Source organism: Dendrobates tinctorius, unplaced genomic scaffold, assembly GCF_039654945.1.
Source record: "Dendrobates tinctorius isolate UK_male_01 unplaced genomic scaffold, ASM3965494v1 ptg000084l, whole genome shotgun sequence".
Lineage (NCBI taxonomy): Eukaryota > Metazoa > Chordata > Amphibia > Anura > Dendrobatidae > Dendrobates > Dendrobates tinctorius.
The window spans coordinates 39,553,966-39,580,987 of record NW_027361752.1 but is presented as its reverse complement, the minus strand read 5'-3'; the positions used below and the strand labels follow the sequence as shown (position 1 = coordinate 39,580,987).

Below are 27,022 nucleotides of genomic sequence, written 5' to 3'. Positions count from 1 at the left end.
TTTTATTTAGCTTCCTCTGCTTCACACATGTCCATACAGATGCCTTAAGAAGATGGGTCCTAGTAACAGATTCCCTGTAAAAGGGAACTCTCAGCAGGATTGTGCACAGTAACCTATAATGCAGGTTGGCGCCGTTATGCTGATTACGAGGATATCGGTTGATTAAATCCATCTTGTGGTTGTTTAATCTTTATTTTCAGTTAATGATATGCTCGTGCTCCGGGGCGGCCTGTGGTGGGGGTCTTCATGTGGTGCTCTGAAGAGGTATTCATAGTGCAGCCTGCTGACAGGTCACTGATCCCTCACTGACCTGCCTCACAGTTTACATAATGAATATTATATATGTATCTTGGGAAAACAAAAATCCCATTTTGCATGCAGCCGCCGGCGGTTGTGCCTGTGCGGCAGCATGATCGCATATATGTGCATGTACTCCTTTTCATATTATCCATAACAAAAAAGTTTGAAAATGGCGCCGGCCGCACCTGCGCAGTAGCAGCTATCGGCAATCTGATAGATGATACTGCGCAGGCGAGGCCGGCGCCATTTTCAGATTTTTTGGGGGGAATTAATGGATAACATGAAAGAAAACGATTACATTCATATTATATATGCGATTATGCTGCAGCGCAGGGGCCAACGCTGGGGCCTGCGTGCAAAAGGAGGATTCTCCCTTTCCTCAAGAGATACTGTCAGAAGCCATCCTGATGAATACCTAAATCTGAGCACCACATGACCCTCCCCCCCTTCCAGGCCACCCCGGTCATTTACTGAAAACTGAAAATAAAGCTGAAACAACCACAACACGGATTTCGTCAACCAAGGTATCATTTTAATCAGTATAACGGAGCCAACATGACACTGTCTGAAGGTTACAGTGCACAATCCTGCTGACAGGTCCCTTTAGTCCTTAAAGACTGTCTCTACCTTAAAAAAATAAAAAATGATGGGGATCCATCAGTACTGACCCCTTTTTTCTGAAAGCTGCAACATGCTCCGTTACTCGTATATATTAATTTAGGTTTACAAGCCTACAAGTCAAGGATAAATTCTGAGGTTTCCTTTTTGTGTGACGCGGTCACTAAGACATTGTGGGGAAATCAGTTGTGAGAAAAATTTTAGAAGTCTGTTTTGCTTGTGTTGCAGTTTATCAACTGTAATATTACCGTCTGGAGCAATTTTTTCCACTTTTTAAGTGACCTTCTACGTGGGAATCTAGGTTAGAGCTTATTTTCATAGTTAATTTCACCATCTTTTCCATCTCACTTTAAAAGCAGCGAAAAATGTGCAAAACGGCAAATAATCTTAATATTGTGCTCAAGAATGGTGTGCAACATAATTGACTTTTATGATAGTCTGTATATTAATCTAGAAATATGGTCCTTTTCATTAAGTGATAAAGAACATAAAATTAAGTTTTCTGTGAGAAAAGGCCCCTCAATAAAGACTACAAAAACCACCTATGGAATAGTATGACAGACTTAAAAGGAGGGGAAACCCACCACCCTGAATGCTCAGGGAAGGAGCAGGTGTAAACTAAGTCCAAAATCTAATTTAAGATGGATATATACTTAAAGGGGTATTCCGATCTCCAAGATCCCATATCACCATGTAGTAGGTGTAATATATTAGCAAATCCCTCCAATTAGAAATGTAGTATAGTTCTTCTGATTCACTATGTCACTTACCCCATGTGCAGGCCATTGCAGTAGCGTAGGTATCCATGGTTACAACCAGTAGCAACTAACCCACTATATGAGTGGTATATATCCATGGTTACAACCACTCATAGTGACAGTTAGTTGCTAGTGGTTGTAACCATGGATACTTAAGTTACTTCAATGCCCTGGCACATGGGGTAAATGAAATAAGTGAATCAGAACGATGCTACATTTCTAATTGGAGGCATTTGCCTTTATGACATTATTAAGTACATATTGGGATAGATCTTGCAGATGGGAATACTCCTTTAGACAGCTATTGATAGTTATTTTTCCTGATTGTGAACGTCTTGTGCACCTGTCCTATTATTTAGAATAGTCAAGTGTATCAATTAAGTGCCTGTCCAAGCAACATCTACTGGATATTTGCTTTAAAATAAGATGCTGTCAGGGCTTATCGCCTTCTTCTCAAATGACACAGCAAGAAACGACCTGCGAACCATCTGCAGTGACTTTGAAAACTTAGGTAAGAAAGTGAAAGAGCTGGGAGCGCAGGTGGTCTTCTCTTCCATCCTCCCAGTGGATGGCCATGGAACAAGGAAGTGGAATAAGATTCTGCAGGTGAACAACTGGCTACGTCGATGGTGCCGTCAGCAAGGTTTTGGATTTCTGGATCACGGAGTGAATTACCTATACGATGGACTACTTGCTAGAGATGGGGTGCACCTTACGAAGACTGGAAAACATGTATTTGGAAGTCACCTTGCTACACATCAGGAGAGCTTTAAACTAGAACAAGGGAAGGGAAGCAAAAGGCCAGAAAAAGCCATACACCTGACAAATGCTATTGAGATTTCTGCTATTAGAAGTGGGAGGAAAGAACAAAGACAAAAAAATCTAAATAAAAATATTGGAGAAAGAGAAACCAATCACAAACTAAAATGTTTCTATACTAATGCACAAAGCATGGGCAACAAACAAGTAGAATTGGAACTACTAACACAGGAAAAGAAATATGATGTCATTGGAATCACTGAAACTTGGTGGGACAATACACATGATTGGAATACAAGGCTAGAAGGATACAACTTATTTGCTAGAAACAGACTTGATAAACGAGGAGGAGGGTGTCGCATTGTATGTTAGAAACACGTATATCTGCACAGAGATCCAAGCTTCAGAGACTGGGAGTTCTGTGGAAACTGTTTGGGTAAGAATACAAGAACAGAACAATGGAAAGGACACCATTGTAGGCATTTACTACAGGCCGCCGGTGCAAGCTGAAGATATGGATGAACTCTTTATGCATCAAATGGCCAAGTTCTCCAAAAAATATGACATAGTTGTCATGGGAGATTTCAACTATCCAGACATTTGTTGGGAATCTCTCTCAGGCAAAACTATCGGGTCAAGGAAATTCTTATCCTCTCTTGCGGACAACTTTATCTTCCAAAAGGTAGGGGAGAAAACAAGGGGATTTGCTACCTTGGATCTAATCCTGATAAACAGGGAGGAAATGGTTGAGGAGGTAAAAGTGGCTGGGACCCTAGGAGGTAGCGACCATGCTATTTTAGAATTTTGGATAACTAGAGGTGGAAGACCTGTGAAGACTCAGACATCAAGGTTAGATTTCAGAAAGGCAGATTTTAAGGGACTCAGAAAGAGAATTGGAGGGATCAAATGGCTGGATATCCTTAAGGACAAAAATGTCCAGGAAGGATGAGAAATCTTGAAAAATGAAATTCTCAAAGCACAATTGTTAACAATTTCAAAAAGAAGGAATAATAGGAAGCATTTAAGGAAACCAGGATGGATGAACACAGAACTTAAGCACATGCTAAAAAGGAGTAATATTTATAAAATGGAAAGAGGGAGGCATATCTAAAGAAGATTATAATGCTGCCTGCAGAACCTGCAGGGCACAAATCAGATTATCTAAAGCTGACAATGAATTGAGGCTTGCAAGAGATGTCAAAAGCATAAAGGATTTTGGGGATATGTCAAAAGTAAAAAAAAAAAAAAAGTCAAAGATGCTATAGTATTTTTACAGGATGAAAATGATGAAATGGTAAGACAGGATGTTGAGAAGGTCGAACTTTTAAATTCCTATTTTGCATCCGTTTTCTCTCAGAAAGGAAATGTAACAACTTCTTCACTGTCCTATTAAGGGAATAGAAGAATCCAGGATATCTATAGACAAAGATAGTGAGGAAACACTTAGCTAAACTAAATGAATTCAAGTCTCCAGGTCCAGATGAATTACACCCCAGAGTACTGAAGGAGATAGCCGAAGAAATTTTTGAACCCCTCTCCATAATCTTGGAAAATTTTTGGAGAACAGGAGAAGTCCCAGAAGACTGGAGAAGAGCAAATGTTGTTCCTATCTTCAAAAAGGGGAAGGTGGACCCAGGCAACTATAGGCCAGTGAGTGACTTCTATACCAGGAAAGATCTTTGAACAAATTATTAAACAGAAACACTGATTGGGTGGATCAGGGAAATGCTGTAGATACAGTATATCTTGACTTCAGCAAAGCATTTGACAAAGTATCTCACACAATCCTTATTGAAAAATTGGGTAAGTATGGAATGGACAAGGCAACTGTTAGATGGACTCATAACTGGCTTAGTGATCGGACCCAAAGAGTGGTCGTAAATGGCTGCACATCCAGTTGGAAGAATGTCTCAAGTGGGGTAACACAGGGCTCTGTCCTGGGCCCCGTATTGTTCAACATCTTTATCAACGATTTAGATGAAGGAATTGAGGGTAAACTGATTAAATTTGCTGATGACACAAAGCTAGGAGGGATAGCTAATACTATAGAAGAGAGAGAGGATTCAAAAAGATATAAATAAACTGGAGCAGTGGGCAGCAACTAATAGAATGGTTTTTAACAGGGAAAAATGCAAAGTACTACATCTGGGCAATAAAAATGAAAAAAGCATATACAGAATGGGAGGAATAGGGCTAAGTGACAGCATATGTGAAAAAGACTTGGGTATACTAATAGATCACAGACTGAATATGAGTCAACAGTGTGATGCAGCAGCAAAAAAGGCAAATGCAATTCTAGGATGTATTAACAGAAGCATACAGTATAGATCACGTGAAGTCATTATTGCCCTCTACTCCTCTTTGGTCAGACCTCATTTGGAATACTGTGTCCAGTTTTGGGCGCCATATTTTAAAAAAGACATCAACAAACTGGAGCAAGTTCAGAAAAGAGCAACCAGAATGGTGACCGGTCTGCAAACCCTGTCTTATGAGGAAAGGTTGCAGGATTTGGGAATGTTTAGCTTGCAAAAGAGAAGACTGAGAGGAGACTTAATAGCGGTCCACAAATATCTCAAGGGCTGTCACATTGTAGAAGGATCATCTTTATTCTCATTTGCACAAGGAAAGACTAGAAGCAATGGGATGAAAGTGAATGGGAGGAGACAGACTAGATATTAGAAAAAACTTTTTGACAGTTAGAGTGATCAATGAGTGGAACAGGCTGCCACGAGAGGTGGGCGAGTTCTCCTTCAATAGAAGTCTTCAAACAGAGGCTGGACAGACATCTGTATGGGATGATTTAGCGAATCCTGCTTTGAGCAGTGGGTTGGACTAGATGGCCCAGGAGGTCCCTTCCAACTACAACTCTATGATTCTTGCGACACTCAGCAAGGAATGCATTAGTACAGGAATGACAGAAGGAACAGTGATTAGCTGAGTGTTCAGGCAAGTATGGCAACATTGAAACAGAACCTGTCAGGATGATTTTGCCAACTACAGGCATTGTCAGGTTGGTAGTGTTCAACAAATTAAAATGATACCTGGGGGTGAAGAAATCAGTCTTGTGGTTCTTGTGTAATCAATGTTAGAAGTTTTCAGTTAATGATATGCTCGTGCTCCAGACTCTAAAGAGTTATCTTTCTGATCTACGCCAGAGAAACCAAGGAAAGACCAAGATCAGACCTGCCCACAAGCCACCCAGAAGCAGTCTCTCTCTGATGAGGAACATGTTTGTGCTTCGGGAGTTATGTGGGAAGGTCTCTCCTTGGCTACTGGGCTTAAAGCAGGAGAATAAGACTCTGCTTACAGTCTTGCCCCGGAGCACGGGCATATCATTAACTAAAAATTTCTAACATTGATTACACAAGAACAACAAGATAGATTTCTTCACCCTAGGTATCATTTTAATCAGTGTAACACTGCCAACATGACAGTGTCTGTAGTTTACTTAGCAAAATCCTACCAACAGGTGTTGGGTTCAGTTTATATTTGAGATGGGGAAAAACAAAGATTTCTTGAATGCATTTGAGTTATTAAACATTTATGCCATTTAAGAAAATGCATTACCAATGCCCTAAGTTATGTAGTGGAGAAGGCTTGCAACATCAAAAGTATTAAATATAAAAAAAGGACAAATACATAGGACCACACTGATGTAATTGCTTTCAAACCAGCTTTGGCTGTACAAATACAAAGCATGTTAAAAAAAATTTGCTTACAGTGGCTGCGAAACTATTCACCCCCTTGACTTTACCTATTTTGCTGTATTACAACTTGTGTTTAAATATTGTTATAATCCGAAATGTGTGTGATGCATCAGCAATAGTCTAAGTTGATGAAGCAACATAAGAAAAATATAACCCTAAATAAAAAAAAATAATTGGCATGTGCATACAGTATGTATTCACTCCTTTTGCTGTGCAGCCCCTAAAAAGTTTCTAGCACAAGCAATTACCTTTATAAGTACCATGCTTCATGACAGCATGTCCCCCTGTGTGCAATCTAAGTGTCACATGGCTGTCAGTATATACAGTTTACCTTTAACCATTAACAAGAGGCTGCACTAATCAAACACTATGAAGACCAAAGAGATCTCCAAACAAGTCAGGGACAAAGTTGTTGAGCAGAACAAGTCAGGATTGGGTTATAACAACATATACCAATCTCTGATGATCACCCGGAGCACCATCAAATCCATTATCAAATGGAAAGAACATGGTACGACAAACCTGCCGAGAGGGTCGCCCACCAAAACACTCAGTTTGGGCAAGGAGTACATTAATCAGAGAGGCAACACAGAGACCAAAGGTAACCCTGAAGGAGATGCAATTCCCAAGCAGAGACTGCAGCATCTGTCCATACGACCACAATAAGCCATATGAGTCATAGAGGTGGTCTTCATGGAAGAGTGGCCAGAAAAATCCTTTACTTACACACAAAAATTGTAAGGCTCATCAACAGTTTGCCAAAAGACATGCGGGAGTCTCCCCAAATGTATGAAGGGGGGTGTGGTCAGAGGAGACCAAAACTGAACTTTTGGGCCACCAAGATAAATGTTATGCCAAACCAGCACAGCTCATCACCCCAAGAATACCATCCACACAATGAAACTGTGGTGGCATGTTTTTCGGCAGTAGGGACAAGGAAAATGGTCCGAATCGAGAAGTTTGCACAGAGTTTCACCTTCCAACAATACACTGACCCAAAGAGTACTGCTAAAGCAACACTCAAGTAATTTAAGGGGAAAAGCATAAATGTTTTGGAGTGGCCTAGTAACATCCCAGTTATCCAATTGAGAATCTGTGGGCAGACTTGAAGATTGCTGTGCACCAGTGAAACAATTAGAGATGAGCGAGCGTGCTCAGATAAGGTGTTCTACGAGCACACTTGTGTTAATAGAGTATCTTCAGCGTGCTTGAACACTATATTCGATTTGCCATGGCTGCATGTGTTGTGGCTGTCAAACAGCCACTAGACAAGCAGCCAAAGAGACATAGTACGCCAAAGAAACTCAACACACGAGCGAGCTCTTATAACACCTTATTCCAGCAGGATCCCTCATCACTAGAAATCACTAACTTGTAGGAGCTGGAGCAGTTTTGCCTTGAGGAATGGGCAAAAATCTCAGTGGCAAGATGTGGAAAGTTCCAAGATACTTAAAACGAGGCTCTACAAAGTACTGACTTTAGGGAGGTAAATAGACACACTGAAGTTGTCAGTTATTTTGTCCTATTTTGTTGTTTGCTTCACAATAAAAAACAAATGTTCCGTTGTAGGCACGTTCTTTACACGGATCAATGCAAACCCGAAAAATGCCAAGGGGGTTGAATACTTCACAAGCCACTGTATATTCACACACAGGTCTCAGAACTCCTTTTAAACTTGCCATTTACTTTTTTGTTTGTCTAACCAATAGATTAGAGTATCAGTATAAGGGCCCCGTCACACATAGCGATCTCGCTAGCGAGATCACTGCCGAGTCACAAGTTTTGTGACACAACAGCGATCTCACCAGCGAGATCGCTGTGTGTGACAGCAATCAGCGACCGGCCCCCCTGCCGGTATCGCTGATCGCTGCAAGAAACCTCTGAACATTTTTTTCGTCGCTGATCTCCCGCTGGCCAGCACGCATCGCTGCGTGTGACAGGCGGGAGACCAGCGATCAGCTGGTAACTAACGTACACATCGGGTATCCAAGGGACTCGGGGACCAGGAACCCGCGGAGTGTGTACCTTAATTGCCGCCGCTGCACGCTGGGGACCAGGAGGCAGCAGGACGCCACCAGGAGAGGCCAGGGATGCAGGCGTGCCCTCTGCTGGAGGACTGGAACAGCAGGCACACTTGTCCGCTGCTCCCGGGCTCGCTCCTCACCTCGGCGTGCTGATCGCTGGTGAAGCTGTCTGTGTGACAGCTCACCAGCGATCACATAGCGACTTACCAGCGATCCTGACAAATTGATATCGTTGTCGGGATCGCTGGTAAGTCGCTATGTGTGACTTCAGATTTATTGTGTCCTCAATGATAAGCATCTGCAAATCCGTGTATCATCATTCATGTATCCGTGCTGCCATTATAAAATTGTATTTATGCTCTTCCCATTGGCAGCTATTCCCTGGTGATGGGACACCCTTTTATAATGGTTGTGTACAGACCTCAATGTAACACTGTTAGTAAAAATCCTAAGGGTACAATAAAAACAAAACCAAAAAAAAAACAAAAAAAAAAAAACACAATATTTCCTTTTCCCTGCAATTGGAAATTCACATTCCATTGATCACTGTCGTACATTATTTTCCTACTTACCAGGGGTGGTAAGCAGAGGGCATCACTTGATAACATTCTCATTGGTTGAATCCAGCAGTGAATTTCAATGAAGCATTTCTGGCGTTTATCCATGTAAACGTCACAATCCACTGACCATTTTCTCCCCGATAGATTACTTTTTCTTTTGCTACACTTTGTGCCCACCTTGGTGGGTATATTTAATGTTTAAAATGATGAGACCATCAGCAAGTCTTTACCAGATACACTCGTAGCCAAAATTGTGGAAAAAAAACTATGAAAATATACTTTGACATTTGACCGCTTAGAACACCAATTATTGAAAAGATAGTTAAAACAAATGTGTAATTAACTGGCCCCAGAGGAAGCAATGTAAAATAATAATTTTGCAGGTAGAAGGAGGGTGAAAGGAGTCACTATAAAACCAGACTTATCATTAAAGTGAATTTGACAGCAGTCTTTTTGCTATGTAATCTTAGGGCTGAATATAGGAGCAGAGACCCCAATTACAGGAATGTGTCACTAACTAGGCTGTTTTGTCATTTCAATACAATTAGTATTTTATCAGCAGGAGATCATCACTACAGGACATGTGCCTTAAGCCTGCTAGTCTAGCCACTCCCCCAGCAATGATTAGCAGAGTGGTCACACTTTACAAAGTACCCAGAAAGATGCCAGTGGGGTGGGTGGGGTTACAGAAAGCAAGCTGCCAATCACTGGTGTGGGCGGGTTATACAGAGCTCAGCATTCAAAGCTCTGCTAAATCAGTAACAGAGAAAACGGATTCTATCACAACTGCTGCACCCAAATTGGTGGAGATAGGTTGAACTTGATGGACCTAGGTCTTCTTTTTCCAACCTATGTAAACTAAGTGACGTATCGCTGGTATCAGGATCTCTGTTCCTACCTCTTACAGCTAACAGATTCCCTGTAACTGCTGTTCTACATCAAATTTCATTGCATTATACTCTACAACATTAGCTTTCCAATTATACATTTATGGTATTTATTTAAATAAAAAATTATTGTGCCATCAAAGTATACTTAGAATTGGTCAATTTTGTCCACTACGGTTACAAGTTTGTGTTCATGTGTTTTACTTCCTTAGCCAACAACCTAGCTTATGCCTGCCCAAAAATTTGTGTTAACTGTATTAGTGAAAGAAACCATGTCAAAGTATTTAAGGAACCAAGATTTTCTGCTAGATGGAGAGGCCTTCTGTCTGGACACCCAATGCACAAACCAGCACAAGATGCAAAGTCTTCGGTGGTTACAGGTGCAATAAATATATATATATATATATATATATTTTTTTTAAGTAGCCACAAGGTGAATTTACTTCCAGGAGGAATATTATAAGGAATTTTCCAAGAAGAAACATTGTGTGTTTTCTGGGTCTCTCATATTGATGACGTATCCTGTATTAGATAATGTAATGCTGGTTTCACATTAGCGCTTTTGTGCGCAGCGCAACGTGCGCATGCGCACTGGGCACCTATGTTTAACATGACATGCACATGGTCTTGCGCACACTTGCGCTTTCGTGAGCATGCGGACTTTTGTCTTTCGCGCCAGGCGCGCCAAACGCAACATGTTGCACTTTTTGGTCCACTCTGTCTCGTCAAAAAAAACACTTGCGCACGGAATGCGCAAAAACAACACATTGAAGTCTATGGGAACGCATGCGTGGGCATGGTCTTGTGCACGCTTGCGTTTTTTTACACATGCGTTTTTGAGGTAAACAAGTCTGGAATGTGGTCTAGACAATGGAAAAAATGTCACACCTAAAAGCGCAAACGCATGCAAAAACGCAAGCAATGCTGCGTACGCATGACGCTAAAAAAATGCACGTTTTGCGTTTTTCATGCGCACGATGCGCTGCGCAAAAAAACGCTAATGTGAAACTAGCCTAAGTCAATATTACTTCAATATTAGACTGTGGATGTCAGACTCCTGGCACCACCACTCCCTCCCTCATCTATCAGTTGATTGAAAAGACCATGGGTGCTCCAAAGCTAATAAAGCTGGATGGGAGAAAGCCAAGTTTAACAGGTCACTTTTAAAGCCCCAATAAATCCGGTTAAGTAAAAAAAATAAACACATATTTCCTAGCATATATGCCTTCTAAATGCTTGCATTGGTTGTTCTTCTGATCCCTGTGACACAGCCCAACATAATTTGCACATTATAGCAGTCGCAACGTAAAAAAAAAAATGGGAAAAAGTCACAATCAGATATATTGACATGTTCCTGGTAGATTAATAAATGGGGAACAGCTTGACAAATTGCAAGTAATTCTTCCAAAATGTAATCTAAATGCATGGCCACATTGGCTTCTACCAAACAGTACGGTGCATGGCAGTCTTATAAGACAACATGACATTCAATGCTGTAATGTTTAACAGTTTTCGAAAACACAAATGCAAGCTGTAAATTATACAATAGGTCATTGTAAAATAAAAGAAAATCCACCTCCCAAGACCTGTACCTAATGTGTACTTGCCCTTTCTAGGACAATTTGACAAATGCATATCCTTATACTGCATGTACTGGTTCAATTTTTCCACATTTCAATCCTCCCGGTGTTTTCTTTGATGTTCTCCCTATCCTCCTTCTGCCAGCTTTATGAAGACCTGACTTGTCTTTGGCAACCACAGTGAATTGCATGAATGTACGTCAAAGTGGGGAAGATGTGTTACTGTGACCTTTCTGAGTGAGCACAGCCATGTCTAACCTGATAACCATAACACAAACCAGTGGCCGTTACAGAGACCGGAGCTGTAACCCAAGATTTCTCCAACAATTGTTTTTGTTCATTGTAACTCAGCTCTCATTAGAAATGTAGTATAGTTCTTCTGATTAGCTATGTCACTTACCTCATGTGCTGGGCATTGCAGTAGCATAGGTATCCACGGTTACGACTACTCACACTGACAGCTAGTTAATTCTTCTTAGTGGCCATAACCATGGATACCTAAACTGCTGCAAAGCCCTGCACATGGGGAAAGCAACATAGCAAATCAGAAGAACTATACTACATTTCTAATAGGAGGGATTTGCTATTTATTACACCTACTACGTATTGAGATATGATCTAGGAGATGGAAATACGCCTCTAATTATGAAAAAATTGCATTTTTTTTTACTATGGGCCTAAGAACAGGCAGCACAGTGGCTCAGTGGTTAGCACTGCAGCCTTGCAGCGCTGGAGTCCTGGGTTCAAATCCCACCAAGGACAATATCTGCAAGGAGTTTGTATGTTCTCCCCGTGTTTGCGTGGATTTCCTCCGGGCACTCCGGTTTCCTCCCACACTCCAAAGACAGACTGATAGGGAATTTAGATTGTGAGCCCCATCGGGGACAGTGATGATAATGTGTGCAAACTGTAAAGCGCTGCGGAATATGTTAGCGCTATATAAAAATAAAGATCATTATTAACTAACTACTTGCCTGTTCTACCCGACAGCAGCTCTGAGCAGTCATGTACAGCTCCAGCCAGCGATACGACTTCATGTCAACAGGGCAGCCCGGAAAAGAGATGCTCTACTGATGGGGTGTGATGCCGACATCATCTTGACTGGTGGTAGTTACCAACCACCTGTCTGTTAGTTCTTCAACCCATAGTAAAAATCAACACGGTACCCAACAAGCCCTTCAAATGAATGACTGATAAAAATAGTAAGAAAGTTGCTGGACATTTATCATGTGTGCGGTTTAGAGGCACTGTACAGTCAGGACGACCTGTGACCGAGCCGGGGCAGCATCACACTTGTGAAGTTAGGACGAAGACATCCTGCAATGGTCTGGCGTTCAACTATACACAGATTAGTCTTTACAACAGGCGGTCATAATCGAATACAAATATAAATATATAAAAAGAAAATGAACAAATCAGTTTTGGCAATGAAATTATACTACACTTGATAGTGGCTACAATGGCAATTTAATATGCAACAGTAGAAAGGTGGCGACCATTTCATAAAGGGGTTGTCCTGTTTGAAGAAAAAAAAGTGTGCAAAATAAAAACTAAAATGGGTATTCCCATCTCCCAAGATCTTATCCCAATATGTAGTAGGTGTAATAATAATATTAACAAATACCTCCAATTAGAAATGTAGTGTAGTTCTTTAGATAAGTCATGTCGCCTACCCCATGCGCAGGGCACTGCAGTAGCTTAAGTATCCATGGTTACAACCAGTCAGTGACAGTTGTTAGTGGTCATAATCATGGGCATTTAAGCTACTGAAATGCCCTGCACATGGGGTAAGTGACATAGCTTATCAGAAGAACTACACTACATTTCTAATTGGACGTATTTGCTAATCGTATTACAGTTTTGGCATATTGGAATAGTATGTTGGAGATTGAAGTATATTAAAGGGGTATTTCAATTAACAGAAGTACCCTGATCACCCGATATCTGATCCAGTCTGGACAGCTCCAATTTTGCCAACCTCTTTACACATTGCCAACACAATCCTGTGTTCACACCACGATAGGTGTGGATCCGCCTGGACCAGTGTGAATATCAGGACACTTTCCTAATTGTATTATCTAGATATTTTATATACATTTAAATATAAAAAAAAATAAACGAACCACCACCTTTATTATCAGATCAGTGAGGGGTCCAATTCTCAGAACACGAATACTATGGACAGGTCATCAATATGAAAGATTGGTGGGGGTCAGGCACCCATGAAATATATATTGATGAACCATCCTAAAGACAGGACATAAATATTGAAGAAATGGACAACCCATCTAAGGGGTGACTGTGAAACACCTATCCTAATGACAAACCATCAATTTTGAAGTCCTGAAAAACCACTTTCTGAATGGAACTCTAACATAACAAGTATGAATTAAGCCATTGTGTCCCAAACGAAATCCTCTATGTAGTGCTGAAGGATTTGGGGCAGTCTATCCACCCACATGATCGTGACGCGCTCCCATTAGAATGGTGGTAATTTGATGGACTTTTCTTTTAGGGATTCCATGGTTTTAACAACCAGTGTTCACATAGATTAAACCCAATGTGTGTGAAAAACATGTGCAAGTGAATTGTTTTGTTCTGCTTAATATCATATTTCATGTTTTACTTCTAAGTGACAACTTCTGCGAGTGGTGAACTGGTGGACATGAGTGATAGTCATTCAGCTTTCCATATAACCTGAATGGCATGTAAAGGCCGCAGCTTTGCATATTAACCTTTTATTAATGTCAAAACATTCCACAAGTCAGAAATTTTATGATTTACAATATACTAACATTGTACTTACCAACCTTAACATGTTCTATCAACAGAAAATAGTGAAAATTAGGAGGAGAGGTGGTGTCCTGTCTTTTCCCCATCTATAAAGAATGCTGGACGGTGTGTAAAAATCAGCACTCCTTGAGATTTTAACACTTTTCTTTTGCATAGCAACTTATTGCCTAGGTGACCGACCACGACTGTAGTCTAGCAGCAGTAGCCGACCATGCACACAGTGCATACAAGCACTTTTCTATTGAGCTCGTAAACACTACTTTGTGTTAGTCGGGATCGCTTAAGCTCGCAGTTCTCTATCCCGGCCATCTTCAGTGCAATATGAATACATTAGATGGCTGCAGTGGTCGGTATCAAAGGCAACGAGCTCTAAACAAGAGATTAATATCAAGAACGCTGCAAATTATCCGACAAACATCTATAAAGATGAAAATAACCCTTTAATCCAGGGGTGGGGAATCTTTTCATGCTAAGGGCCTTGTGGATATTTATACCATCTTTTGGGGCCGTACAAATTGCATGATAATAGTGCCCACAAGGTACGTCCTGACTCTGGGATTGGTGTCAGGAAGTAATTACAGTGCGTGCATCTCAGCCTTCGGTAGTGAACAGTGCAGGCTTCACAGAGCAAGAAGACCGGTTCCGAGGTTCCCCATCCCGGCATTAATACAATACAGTATTTCATAAACTCCAGTCCTCACGGCTAGAGCTGAGAGAATTTTTACAAAATTCGGTTCCGATTACGTTTGGTGGCGAAAGTTGTTTTTGCAATATTCATGGAACACAGCCGAACGTCATTGAAATCAATGGGAGTTGAAATTAACTAATGTTCGGAATTGTTCGTCAAAACAAATTCCTCACGATTAAGGTACCAATATGGCAAATTCATATTCGGCAACCGATTCTAAACATTCGCTCAACTCTAGTCACGACCACCAACAGGTCATGGTTTCAGAATCTCCTTAGCATTTCACAAATGATAGAAGAGTCCTCAAGACATCAGGAATTCTCATCTGTATCATGTGAATCCTGAAAATGCGACTTGTTCGTGGCTGTGAGGACTGGAGTTTGGGAAACGCTGATCTAATGCATGTCATTTCCAAATGGATGCCATGCAAATGCAAAAATAAGTGTATACTGATTGACACTGTCCTCACTTTAAGGCAAGTCGTCTCGTGTAAAAAAATGACATTTTGTTCCAAACCGATCATAACCAAGAATCATTACACAACACACAAACTTAGAACCAACTTTTATTTAGAAAATCAATACATTACATGGTATAAAGTTACATCCTCAACAGTAATAATCTTATTGTCCCAAGCTATGTAAAATATAAATGTAGAAAAACTGTAAAGGTGAAATATTTAAATGTAGAAAGGAAAAAAGCACAGACACCGGTGCCGTACGGAGGGAAGCACTAACTGTATTTGTGCTTTTACTACAATCAGTTTTGTCCCATATTAAATCCTGATTCTCATGTGTGTAATGCACTACAAATATACAGGGAATGCAACAAATTACTGTACTGCATCCATCTTTTTCATTCCTTAAATACTTTTAACACCCATTTTAAACGCAATTAGCAGGGTTTCTAGAATTAAAAAAATTTCATATGTTTTGCTTTCATGCTTTCCTCAAAGCTGAGGGTCTCCAACACCCTCTGGCAGCTGACAAATTGGTCCTTTCTTAGTTCTAGTGCAGGAGTCTTCTCTGCTTTACTACCAAGTTATGCAGAAAGCTGTGCTCCTTTCCTGATAAGCAGGTAGTAAGCCATTTCTATGCGCTACTCTTCAGTAAACCCCATCATTGAGCATGTGTGACCACTAGCGCTCAGGTCATTATGCACAAATTCACACTGACCACCAGTGGGCGCCATGTAGGTAATGTCAGAACTAGTCACTGAACTCACCCCCCCCCCTTCAGCCACGTTTATATGGCAAAATTATCCTGACCTGTATAATTAGTAGTGAGACATCACCCCCTTGCATGCTTCCCTGAAATATAACGAAATGTCCAAAGGAATATGCAATGTGTACCCTGCTTGTAAAGATTAATCCTTACGTGTTATATGATGTCATAAACTAAAATGGTTTGCTATTATTGGTAGATAATGGACTGGGGTCTGTAACATGCAATGAACTCGCTAAGGATAATCTTACCTTTCCTCTCAGGAGCGTACAGCCTATGTTCTCACGAACGTATAATACTGTCTGAACAGATGACACCCACGGAGACCAAGGTCTCAAGAGTTCATATATTGACGATTATGCTGGCACTCAAGTAACCCTGGGTCAGCGTGACTCCGTGGGAGCAGAACCACAGCAATGGAGCGCCGTGCATCCTCTTCCTTCACATACGAACGCTGTAGGCGGTAGAAGGATGTTGTCCATTGCACAGATGCTCATTTTGAGGTATGTCACAAATACTGATTGTGTATGTGGTGCCTATGACTGTTCTTCATACAATGAACAATTTGTTTTAAATAACCGATTTTATAAATTTGCCCGCTCTCATTGTAAATATCAAAAATAAAATAGGCATGGATGGGGGGGGAAAAAAAAAAAAAAAAAAAAATCACAAAAAAATTGAAAAAATGTGAAGACTGAATGTTAAATGTGCTCAGTGGTTTAGAAATGTACAACAGCTATGTCCAGCAATATCAAATGGTTATAAAATATTCCCCACCCCTACGTATATCCCCTCCGACTTCAGTGTAAGGTGTAAAGACAATGTGGAAATTACCATTCTGTCAAGGCAAGGTCCTTCAGGACATAGAGCATCCCCTTGCAGCTGTACAAATGCCCTAGATAGAAAAACTGACTGTGGAGGAGGTTAGATGTAAACTACGTGGACAAAGCCTACCTCTCGAGAAGAGGCAATATCATAGGAAACAGGATTCATTTATTTTACATGTAGACAAGCCTCCTGGCATTTTCTTCATTAGGTAAAAGGAAACGGCACGTTTCTGGTATATATCAATTAGACTTTTCCTTTACGCACAAGCACTTGCAAGATGGCAGAAAGCAAGTCATCGTTTACATAATCCTTTATTTGGATTATTTCAACCCGCTAAAAACATGTGAACTCTGTTCTGATCCACAATATTTAAAATTATCAGTTCTGCCTGAAAAAATTATAAATCATCAAAATATCAAAAACTGTCAGCAGGATTTCACATCCCAATTCATACACTCATGTAGCTCTTACAAAGACAATTCCAGCAATATCTTTACGTGGCAAGTTTGTTCCTCTGTTACTGAGAAATCAACGTTTGCATTGATATTCAAATTAGGCTGAGGAAGTACTGGTAGATCTGAATCCTCTGACACTCCAGCTCTATTCCCTGCCCAGCGCCACCGCCTCCTGCTTGACTGATGGCTCTTTCACTTGAAGTCATACAGCATAGAGGCGGTGGCACTGGATGAGGAATACAGCTGGAGTGACAGAGGCTTCAGATATGCAAATGAGGCTGAAGAACAACTTGTACAACTGAAGCCTGTCACTCCAGCTTTATTCCTTGCCCAGTGTCACCACCTTCTGCTTGACTGATGGCTTTCACCTGAAGTCACACAGTATAGAGGCTATCAGTCAAGCAGGAGTCTGTAGTGCTGGGCAGGGAGTAAAGCTGAAGCGACAGAGGCTTCAGATCTACAAGTAGTTCTTCAGCCTCAATTACATATCTGAAGCCTGCCACTCCAGCTCTATTCTTCGTCCAGCACCTCTGCCTCCTCAACTGACTGCCTCCTGCTTGTGACCTCTATGCTGTGTGGTCAGGTGAAAGCCATCAGTCAAGCAGGAGTCGGTGGGCAGGGAATAAAGCTGGTGTGACAGAGGCTTCATTTCTACAAGTAGTTAATAAGCCTCGTTTGCATATCAATGCAAATGATGATTTCTCAGTAACTGAGGAAGGGAGTAGCCATGTAAAGGTATTGTTGAACTTGTCTTTGAAAGAGCTATATGTGCAGGTAAATAGTTCAGGGGTGGGGGGGTGAAATCGTGCTGACTGATTCCATTAAAATGCAGTGAATATGCATTCTGGTTATGGTGCAGCAGATGAAGGTTGCTACAAAAATCAATGCTTTTGGGCTACAATGAATCTTTCCTAAATGGATTTGTGGCTTACTCTGGGTCAAAGTAAGAGATGGATTAGAAAAGTTAAATTAGGGAAGTGTCGTATGTGCGATACGTCAATACATCTGTGTAAAACCTGAATATTAAAACTTTGGTAATACTTGATAATTTATTGGCTTTTACATAGCATTTTCTTTTAACAGTCTATATGTGTATGGAAAGACTATTTCCACCGTATCAAATATGTATAGATTTTCAAAAACTGGTTTAAAGACCAAAAAAACCTACGAAAACAAAAATTCACAAATGTCTTGATTTAACAAAACCAATCACCGTGTAAGGCTAAGTTCACATTTGCGTACCGGAGCTCTGCGGACGGCTGCATACTTCCTCCCTGAAGCTCCGCTCACTTCTGTTTAGGTCCGCCTACTTCTGCATGCATCCTACGTTCCTATCTTTAACATTGGGTCCGCAGGACATGCAGATGCGTCGTTTTGACGCGCCTACCGACCGCATGGGAATGCAACAAGTCGTGTTCCCGTGGTCACTGAGCGCGTCAAAACGACGCATCCGCATGTCATGCGGACCCAATGTTAAAGATAGGTAAGCAGGACGCTTGCAGAAGTAGGCGGACCTAAACGGAAGTAGTGTGGAAGTGGGCGGAACTTCAGGGTGGAAGAACGCAGCCGTCCGCAGAGCCCCGGTACGCAATTGTGAACTTAGCCTAAATGTGTTAAAAAAAAAAAAAAAATCAGATAAAAACAGGTTAAAAATAAGGGTATGTGCACACGTTGCGGATTTGCCGCTGCAGATCCGCAAGTGATTTACAGTACAAATGTTATTCTATGGGGGAAAGATTTGCTGTGCACACGCTGCGGAAAAATCCGCGCGGAAGTGCAGCGGTTTTTCCCCGCAGCATGTCAATTCTTTGTGCGGACTCCGCAGTGTTTTTACACCCGTTCCATTATAGGAATCCGCAGGTGTAAAACCGCGTGCCAAATCCGCAGGAAACCCGTATAAAAAAATGTGCAGATTTTGACCTGCGGATTCGGCCAAGAGATGCAGATTCCACGCAGAAAATTCCGAACAGAAATCCGCAACATGTGCACATACCCTTAAAAGCTGACAAGAAAATATGCCTACATTACCCACAGGACTGGACCTTAATTGAAATCTTTTAAGCAGCACATACAATTCGCTATAGAGGGTGTAAAAAGTACCCTTGTCACTGCTCATAGGTAAAAGCAAGTGTGGAGATTAGGTCTTTTGAAAACAAAACAAAAACTAGATGTAAAGGCAATGTGGCTTGTCCTATAACTACTAGTGAAATTGGTTGTCAAAGTAATCACAAACTGTAGATGGTGCGTTTCCAAGCACTATGTTGAAGAGTAGGTTTTGCAGATTCCATAAAATGTTTTCCAGTAAGTCATCTTCATACAGAGGTCCTGAAGAACAAGAAAAATACCCTCCATGTGCTTCCACTACAACTGCTAATAGAGTCAGGAGAGTGTCTCCTCCCCCCTCTGGCAGCTAAAATTACCCTTTTCCTAGCACTCCAGCAGGAGTCTCCTCAGCTCTCCTACCATGCCATTGTACAGACCTCTACTCATTTCTTGTCCTCTTATAGACTGCTCTGCAGTGAACAAGCGATCACTATTCAGAGACCTAGAGACGAGGCAGTGGGGTTAGTGGCTGACCACTGTGACCACTAGTACTCTGGCTCATTAGGTGAATGTGCACATTGCTATACACTCTAGGCTCCAAGTGGCGTCACACTATGAACAAATGTCAGAACTCTTGATGGGATCATTTACAGCATGTAAAAACAACAGTTCAGGCTCTAAATCATTAAAGCCGCAATATACAACACCAAGTAATTCTAAAAATAAATAAGTTTCTGTTGAACTGAATGACAAAGCAGAAGAAAACCCCAATAAACATATGTAAATATTAGAGAAAGTGGGTGTGATTGTCATTACTGGAACCTGTGAATGACGCTTTTGTGCCAAGATTTTGTTCGTGAATTATAGGTAGAAGAGCTTCATACTAAGCAGATCTCTATCCTGCCAACTCAATTGCTTTCAGCAGCTTAACATTTGGTTGCTAAACTTTCCTAAAATTTCTCATTGTCTGTTACCTTGCGATATCTGTTCTTCATTGAAGTCGATAACCTTTAGAATGGCTCATTCTTTAAAGGATTAGTCCTCTGCTCATTTCTGCGTGGAGAGGCGAGTGGGACAATGACTGCGTTAGTACAGGATGGGTACATGATACTTTGCATTCAGGGAGGCACCAGTTGACTTGCCGTCACCTGTCCCGCTCACCTCTTGATGCAGGAGTGGAGCAGGACTAACCCCTGTAACCAATTTGTGATAGCAGAAAGAAACGCACTTCTGGTGTAAGGGACAAGGAACCAAACTTCAATCTGTGACCTAAGCAACTTGGTATCAGCCATTATACCATCTATTATTGCAGTTATCATTGAGTAACTTCTCTACTATTACCCTACACACTGGTGTTAAATTATATTGTATTTATTATGCTTTGCTTATACAGCACTATCATATTCTGCAACACTTTACATATATCATATGCATGTATGATAACCTCTGAACATCTATGCATCATCACAACTATATTTTAAACTTGATGTCACACACTCCTTTGATCCAGTCTGTTGACATGTCTGTCTGTTGTGAGACACTTATGCTTTTATATTTTGCATGTTATGTAAAATTAATAACCTTTATTCTTAAGGATTTCTAGTTCACTTTGCCTTTGGTGCATACGGATGTATGCACTTATCAAGGCACTGAATAGTAATTTTGATGTTTTCGAATCAGTTTTGAGTTCGCTTCACCAAAACGGGCAAAGACGGAGGCGCAGTTACAACCCCTGTCAAATTAATAAAAAAAATGCTGGTGTTTTGCATTTTAAAAATTCTACTCCAGTTCTTGACTGGAGTAGCATTTTTGGCACAGTGCACAGAGGCGCACAACAGAAGATATGCAGAATTAAGTGTCACAATTCACCTCTTAATTTTTCACTGTGTGCTGCAGCAAGACTGGCATAGAGCGAGTGTGAGCATCGTCAGGTTCGATGCATCGACTCCATAGTGTATTCCTAAACCTTTCACACAGGAAGTAGTCTTACAAAAATTTCCTATAGTCATATTTTTCCAGAAAGAACCTAACAGCTATCTTAGTCTGTCCACACCACATTTGTATAGTACTGATATTTTATTAAACTCTTATGCACGAGTTTCCAAAATCAAGCTTTTTTTTTTTTAAGCAGAGAAATACTCAAAAAGTAAACTATTTCCCCCCCTTCATAAACTACATGAACAGCCAATGTGTCCTTGTGAAGAACAAAGGACGTAGTTATCGCGATATGAAAGGACACTTAACAGTCTCTAAAAATGAGTTTACACCAAGACCCTGAACTGAACAATATAAAACAAACCTCCAATTAAAAGAACAAGAAAATACTTCTAAAAATGTATTGAAGAAAGCCTTACCGTGTTGTGGGTTCATTGGCCCAGGAGCATTATTTGGCCCTCCTTGAGGAGCGGGCCCAAATCCATTTCCATTATCATCAGATTCGATATTTTCTCGTCCAGATCCAAGGGACATAGGATGTCCTTGTGATATGTCTGAATCATTTGATGAAGGACCTGCTGCAGCTAAGAAACCAAGTGTTATTCACAAAGCTTCCGATATGAGACACGCCATTCATAGAAAGTTAAGCAAAACCACTAAAAATAACGCTATATGTTCTGTTCTAGCTTACGAGTCTGCAGGCATTTTACATAGTTATTAAAACAAATGAAACAAAGTGCATGTGTGTAATACAAGATATAGAATAATGTGTGTAAATCTATCATTTTAAGGGGATTCTGATAACACTGGGGTCCCACATTGGAGAGCTCATCTTCCCCAATTATATAAAATAACATTGCCTAGGCCCTGTACACGTTAGAATTAATCATCTATGAGCCGCCATTTAACTAATTGTAGCACAAATATAAACCACAAAGTTCCAGAAAGTAAGTCACTTACAGGTTGGTGGCATGCCTAATCCAGATATAGGTGGAGGAAGAGATACCGGAGCCATGGGAGGGGGCATCCCCAGAGGAGGTAGAAAGCCTGGAGGGCAGATACAGTGTTTGAAAAAAAAATCACACAAAAAAAAGACAGTATTGTTTTATTTATTTTGATAAACATTAAAGTGTATGTGAACAAAATGGAACTAATAGACTCACTTTTAAAGGGGTTGTCAGGGTCTTTTATATTCATTGCATATCCTTTGGAGAGGTCATCGATATCAAATCGGTGAGGATGTGACATCCAGCACCTCCGCCGGTCAGCTGTTCCTGGCAGCGGCTGAATGTGCTCAGCTTTGTCAACAGAACATCCAGTCGCTGTCGGCACCAGCTCATTGGCAAGGAGCTGCTCCACCATCGATCAGCTATTGATGACCTACCCCAATATAAAACGATAGGAAAACCCCTTCAAAAAGAACCTGTCAGGTACCTTATGCCCCTAGAACCACCAGCAGTTGTGTCTTCATAGGTAAACACCCTACCTAACAGTCCCTTTATTACATTACACACACACATCTTTAGAAATAGTGTTTCTGAAGTCCGTTTATGATATTTAATTAAAGCCTTTGACCAGTCGATGGGGTGTTGGTGTCCACAGACTAATTGTCCCACTTAGCATGTTATCACACCCCTGTGAACGTGAAAACATGTCTTACAAGCGCTGGTGTCATTGCCAGCGCTATACACACCTCGTGCATGAGATTGGCTTCTTTCCCTCACTGCAGTGATCCTCTGAAAATACGTACGCCCAGCTTCAGAGGATCAATACAGTGAGGGAAAGATGTTGTGTTTATGCGCATGGTATGTATAACGCTGGCGATGACACCCATAGGGGGTAATAACATACGAGTGAGCCGACTAGTCTGGGGACACCAACGCCCCATGGACTAGTCAAATACCTCATTTACACATCATAAACGAACTTTAGAAAAATCTGTTGGTGTGTGATGGAGTACAGGGACTGTTAGGCAAGGTACTTCCATTTGCAGATACAACTTCTAGTGGTTTTGGGGTCACGGGGGACCTGACAGGTTCTCTAAGCACAGTGCATACCCAGGAAACTAGAAAAACCTCTACGGGGTGGGGGTATTTGTAAAAAAAAAAAAAGTTTGTCTCGGAATGGAACAAAAAAAAAAAAAAACTTAAAAGAATTAAACAAGAACTAATGTTTAAGCTTTGAAACACATGTAGAAAAAGGAATAACTGGTGTCAGTTTCATGTTTATTTGCAACACTTTTCTCTTTCTACTGGAGCCATTCCAAATGGACATGTGAATATAGTCTTATCCTGGTATTGAAGGGATTCTGAATGGTTTTAGCTTTGCTCATTTGGAGAGACACCCTGTTCAGATTATTTAAGTGTACTTTTATTGATTTTTTTTTTTTTTTTTTTTTTAAGCTCCACATCTTTCAGTCATTTGCAGAAGACAGAGGAAATGACAAATCTTCACAATCATTTAACTATGTAGTAGACTGGAAATTTCCTAATTTGACACCTACTAAGAAGTTGTCTTTCACTAGTCCTAGTTCATAGAATGTTAAATAACTTTATTTGCTTAAATCAGGGAACCTCATCCTCTCATTGTCTATGCATACATCTTTGCCTTTAGTTGGCTCCCCATCATACAATCCCCATGCAATAGTCTGTAATGGATGTGAGGAATCGGAAAGGGCATAACTTGTTAGACACTAGATTGTAGGGGCTTCTTGTGATCAGGGCTCTACAACCTTGAGAACAAGGCTCTGCAGCCCCATTCTGAATGGAGCGGAGGAGCGCATAAGCAGCCTCCACCCCATTCATTGTTTATGGGACCAACAAACCTAACAAGAGTTTATACCTTATTTTTCGGACTATTAGATGCATTTTTTTCCCAAAAAATTTTTGGTGGAAAATGGGGATGCATCTTATAGTCGGAATATACTTACAAATACTGTGGCAGGAGTCAGGTGATTCTGTGGCAGTCCCGGTCCGACGCTGCCGGGCGATGATCATACTCCCTTCCCAGGCTGGTGCAGCAGGTTCGGCGGTGGTGCTGAGATCTCAATCTGAGCATGCAACGCCCTCGGCGGCCATTTTCCTGGAGGCCACTGCATCGCAGCAATGGATATGAGGGGCTTCCGAGCTTTCACAAGATGCCGGCAGAGCCCCCCGCACCACAGCCAAACCTACCGCACCAGCATGGGATGGGATTTCCCAGAGGCCACCGCATCATAGTAATGGATATGCGGGGCCTCTGGGCTTTCACAAGATGCCGGCGGAGCCCCGAGCACCACCGCCGAATCTGCCTGGGATTTCCCAGAGGCCACCGCAACTGTCACACCAGCCTGAGATGGGAGTCATATCGTCAGACCACCAAACATCTCCAGTGACCCCACTAGCGCTGCTGATCCCCCCCCCCCCCCCCGTAAGCTGAATTAGGACTGTAAGACAGACCCCCATTTGACACATTAATTTTTCCCCCCTATTTTCCTTCTGAAAATTTGAGGTGCGTCTCATGGTCTGCTGCATCTTATAGTGTGAAAAATACGGTACTTACCAGTCCCTAAACAATAAATGGAGTGGACACACTGGGGGGTGCAAGCGGACAAACTTCAGAAACCAGAAATTCCTTATTGATACGTTTTTTTTAAAGAGAATAACCATTTAAAAAAAGGTGTTCTCCGAGAAATGTAATAAAAATAAGTTACACACATTTAAATAAACATTTTTGTAAATACCTTAATATATTAAAAAGGTATGCTTCATCTAGTGCACTGTCAGGATTTAAAAAAAAAAAAAAAGTGACTGCCATCCATCTCACTGCAGCCCATCCTAGATTTCAGAAGGCAGCAGCAGGACAGGCTGCGTGATGCACAAGACAGACGCACTAAAACAGTCAGGCTGACTGAGATGAAAGTTCTCAGCTAAAGAAAGGTGTTTATCATCTCCTTTAGTTCAGCTCCAGTGTCCTCAGGTTGACTGAATAGAGGAAGGTGCATTCATGATGCCTGACTGGACGCTGCTCAGACATGACTTCTATCTCGAGCAAATGTTCTTCCTACTGCGTGTCCTCTGAAATCTAGGAATGGTCTTAACTGATTGAAGCTGCCATCTTTAAAATCCTCAGAGTGCAAAAGATAAAACATTCATTTTTGCTAAATAAAATTTTTTTAATATAAATGTGTATTTTTTTTAATTACATTTATCAGACGACCCCTTTAAGGAAGATCTATCTTGACTTAAGTGTTAGTAAATACTTACAGCATTTTTTTTTTAGGACTGAGCTGTGCAATTGTTATTCAACTTAAATATCTATAAGATTGACAATTGGGTATTGTCATTCCTTCTTGTCAAAGGGTTCATACTTACATGCGAGAAACTCGGATGAGTCTCGCACGTCAATACCCAGCACTGCTGCTGGCACTCGGGCTGGAGTGTGCGGCTGCATGCATTTCTATGCAGCTGAACGTTCCGATCCGAGTGCCAGCGGCAGTGCCGGGTATTGACGTGCGAGACTCATCCGAGTTTCTCGCATGCGAGTATAAGCCCAAAGGGGTACAAGCAGCACTGACTGCACAGCAACAGTCTACCAGGACAGGTACTACTTGAAGACACTTAACTCATTCATAAATATTCAAGAGAAATAATGGCAGAACAGCAAAATGCTGCACTCTAAGAAGAGGTCACAATTGTTATTTCTGGTAAAGTTTTAGTAAAACAGATCAGTAAGGAGACATTATAGCTACTGACAATCACCACAGAAAGTAGCAAAGACAGGTCACTACATGCTTCATTCATGCAGAACTGGACATGGTGGCTGCAGTTCTATGACAAGTCTGCCCTGCTGGCAGATACAGGTCTCTAACATTGCAGATTTTTTTCCGCCAAATGTCTAGTACATGTGGTTACACAGCAAGAACACATTTTACATGAAAACAATTTAGGCTATGTTAAATAGAATTTTTTCTCTGCAGCAAACAGGGGTTGGACAAAATAATGGAAACACCTAACGTTTTGGCATCATAATCTTCGAAGATGTTATAAACATGCAAACCATGACATATGGTAATGTTTTGTAGTTGATTATTTATGTTATGTGATATGTGTATGTAAATTAACTGTTTGTTTTGCAGAATTGTAAGAACATTGATGAGAACCTGATACCAGTGGCAGATCGCTCGGATTTTCAAAGAGGCCAAATTGTTGGTGCTCGTATGGCAGGCGCTAGTGTAACAGAAAGTGCCCGAATGCTTGGCGTGTCAAGAGGTACTGTCTCCAAAGTAATGACTGCGTTTGAAAGAGAAGGAAACACGTCCACAGCAAAGCACAGGTCCGGCCGAAAGTCGAAGTTGACAGAGAGACCGTTGGACTCTAAAGCGAATTGTGAGAGAGGATCGCAAGGCCACGGCTCCGAAAATCACTGCTGAGCTCAATGAACACCTACAGAACCCAGTTTCCACGAAAACTTTGTTGGGAGCTGCACAAATCTGGATTCCACGGAAGAGCTGCAATTCGAAAACCGCTGCTCTCAATGACAAATGTTTCCAAGCGTTTAGAGTGGTGTAGAAACCTCCAGAATTGGTCCCTCGAGAAGTGGAAACATGTGATATTCTCAGACGAATCATCGTTTACCCTATTTCCGACTTCCAGCCGAGTGTACATTGGGAGACAGCCGAAAGAAGCATTCCATCCAGACTGCCTTCTCCCAACCGTAAAACATGGCGGAGGTTCTGTGATGATCTGGGGTGCTATTTCGTGGAGATCCGCCGGGCCAATGATATCCCTTCATGGAAGAATTAACAGCCGAGATTTAAGCATTTTGGGAGACCAAGTGCATCTTATGGTTCAAGCACTGTTCCCGGAGGGGAACGCCATCTTTCA

The 27,022-nt window shown here is 41.3% G+C and overlaps 1 protein-coding gene across 2 annotated transcripts in view; it reads right to left on the bottom strand.

Moving 5' to 3' along the window:
• SCAF4 (SR-related CTD associated factor 4) overlaps positions 1-27,022 on the bottom strand; it is a 141,902-nt gene that overhangs the window by 25,462 nt on the left and 89,418 nt on the right. For both annotated transcript variants that reach the window (XM_073584554.1, XM_073584553.1), the window contains exons 18-19: positions 22,119-22,205; positions 21,578-21,742 (exon numbers count right to left, since the gene is read on the bottom strand). In XM_073584554.1, coding sequence (XP_073440655.1) covers positions 21,578-21,742; positions 22,119-22,205 — 252 coding nt within the window. The remainder of the gene's footprint in view (positions 1-21,577; positions 21,743-22,118; positions 22,206-27,022) is intronic.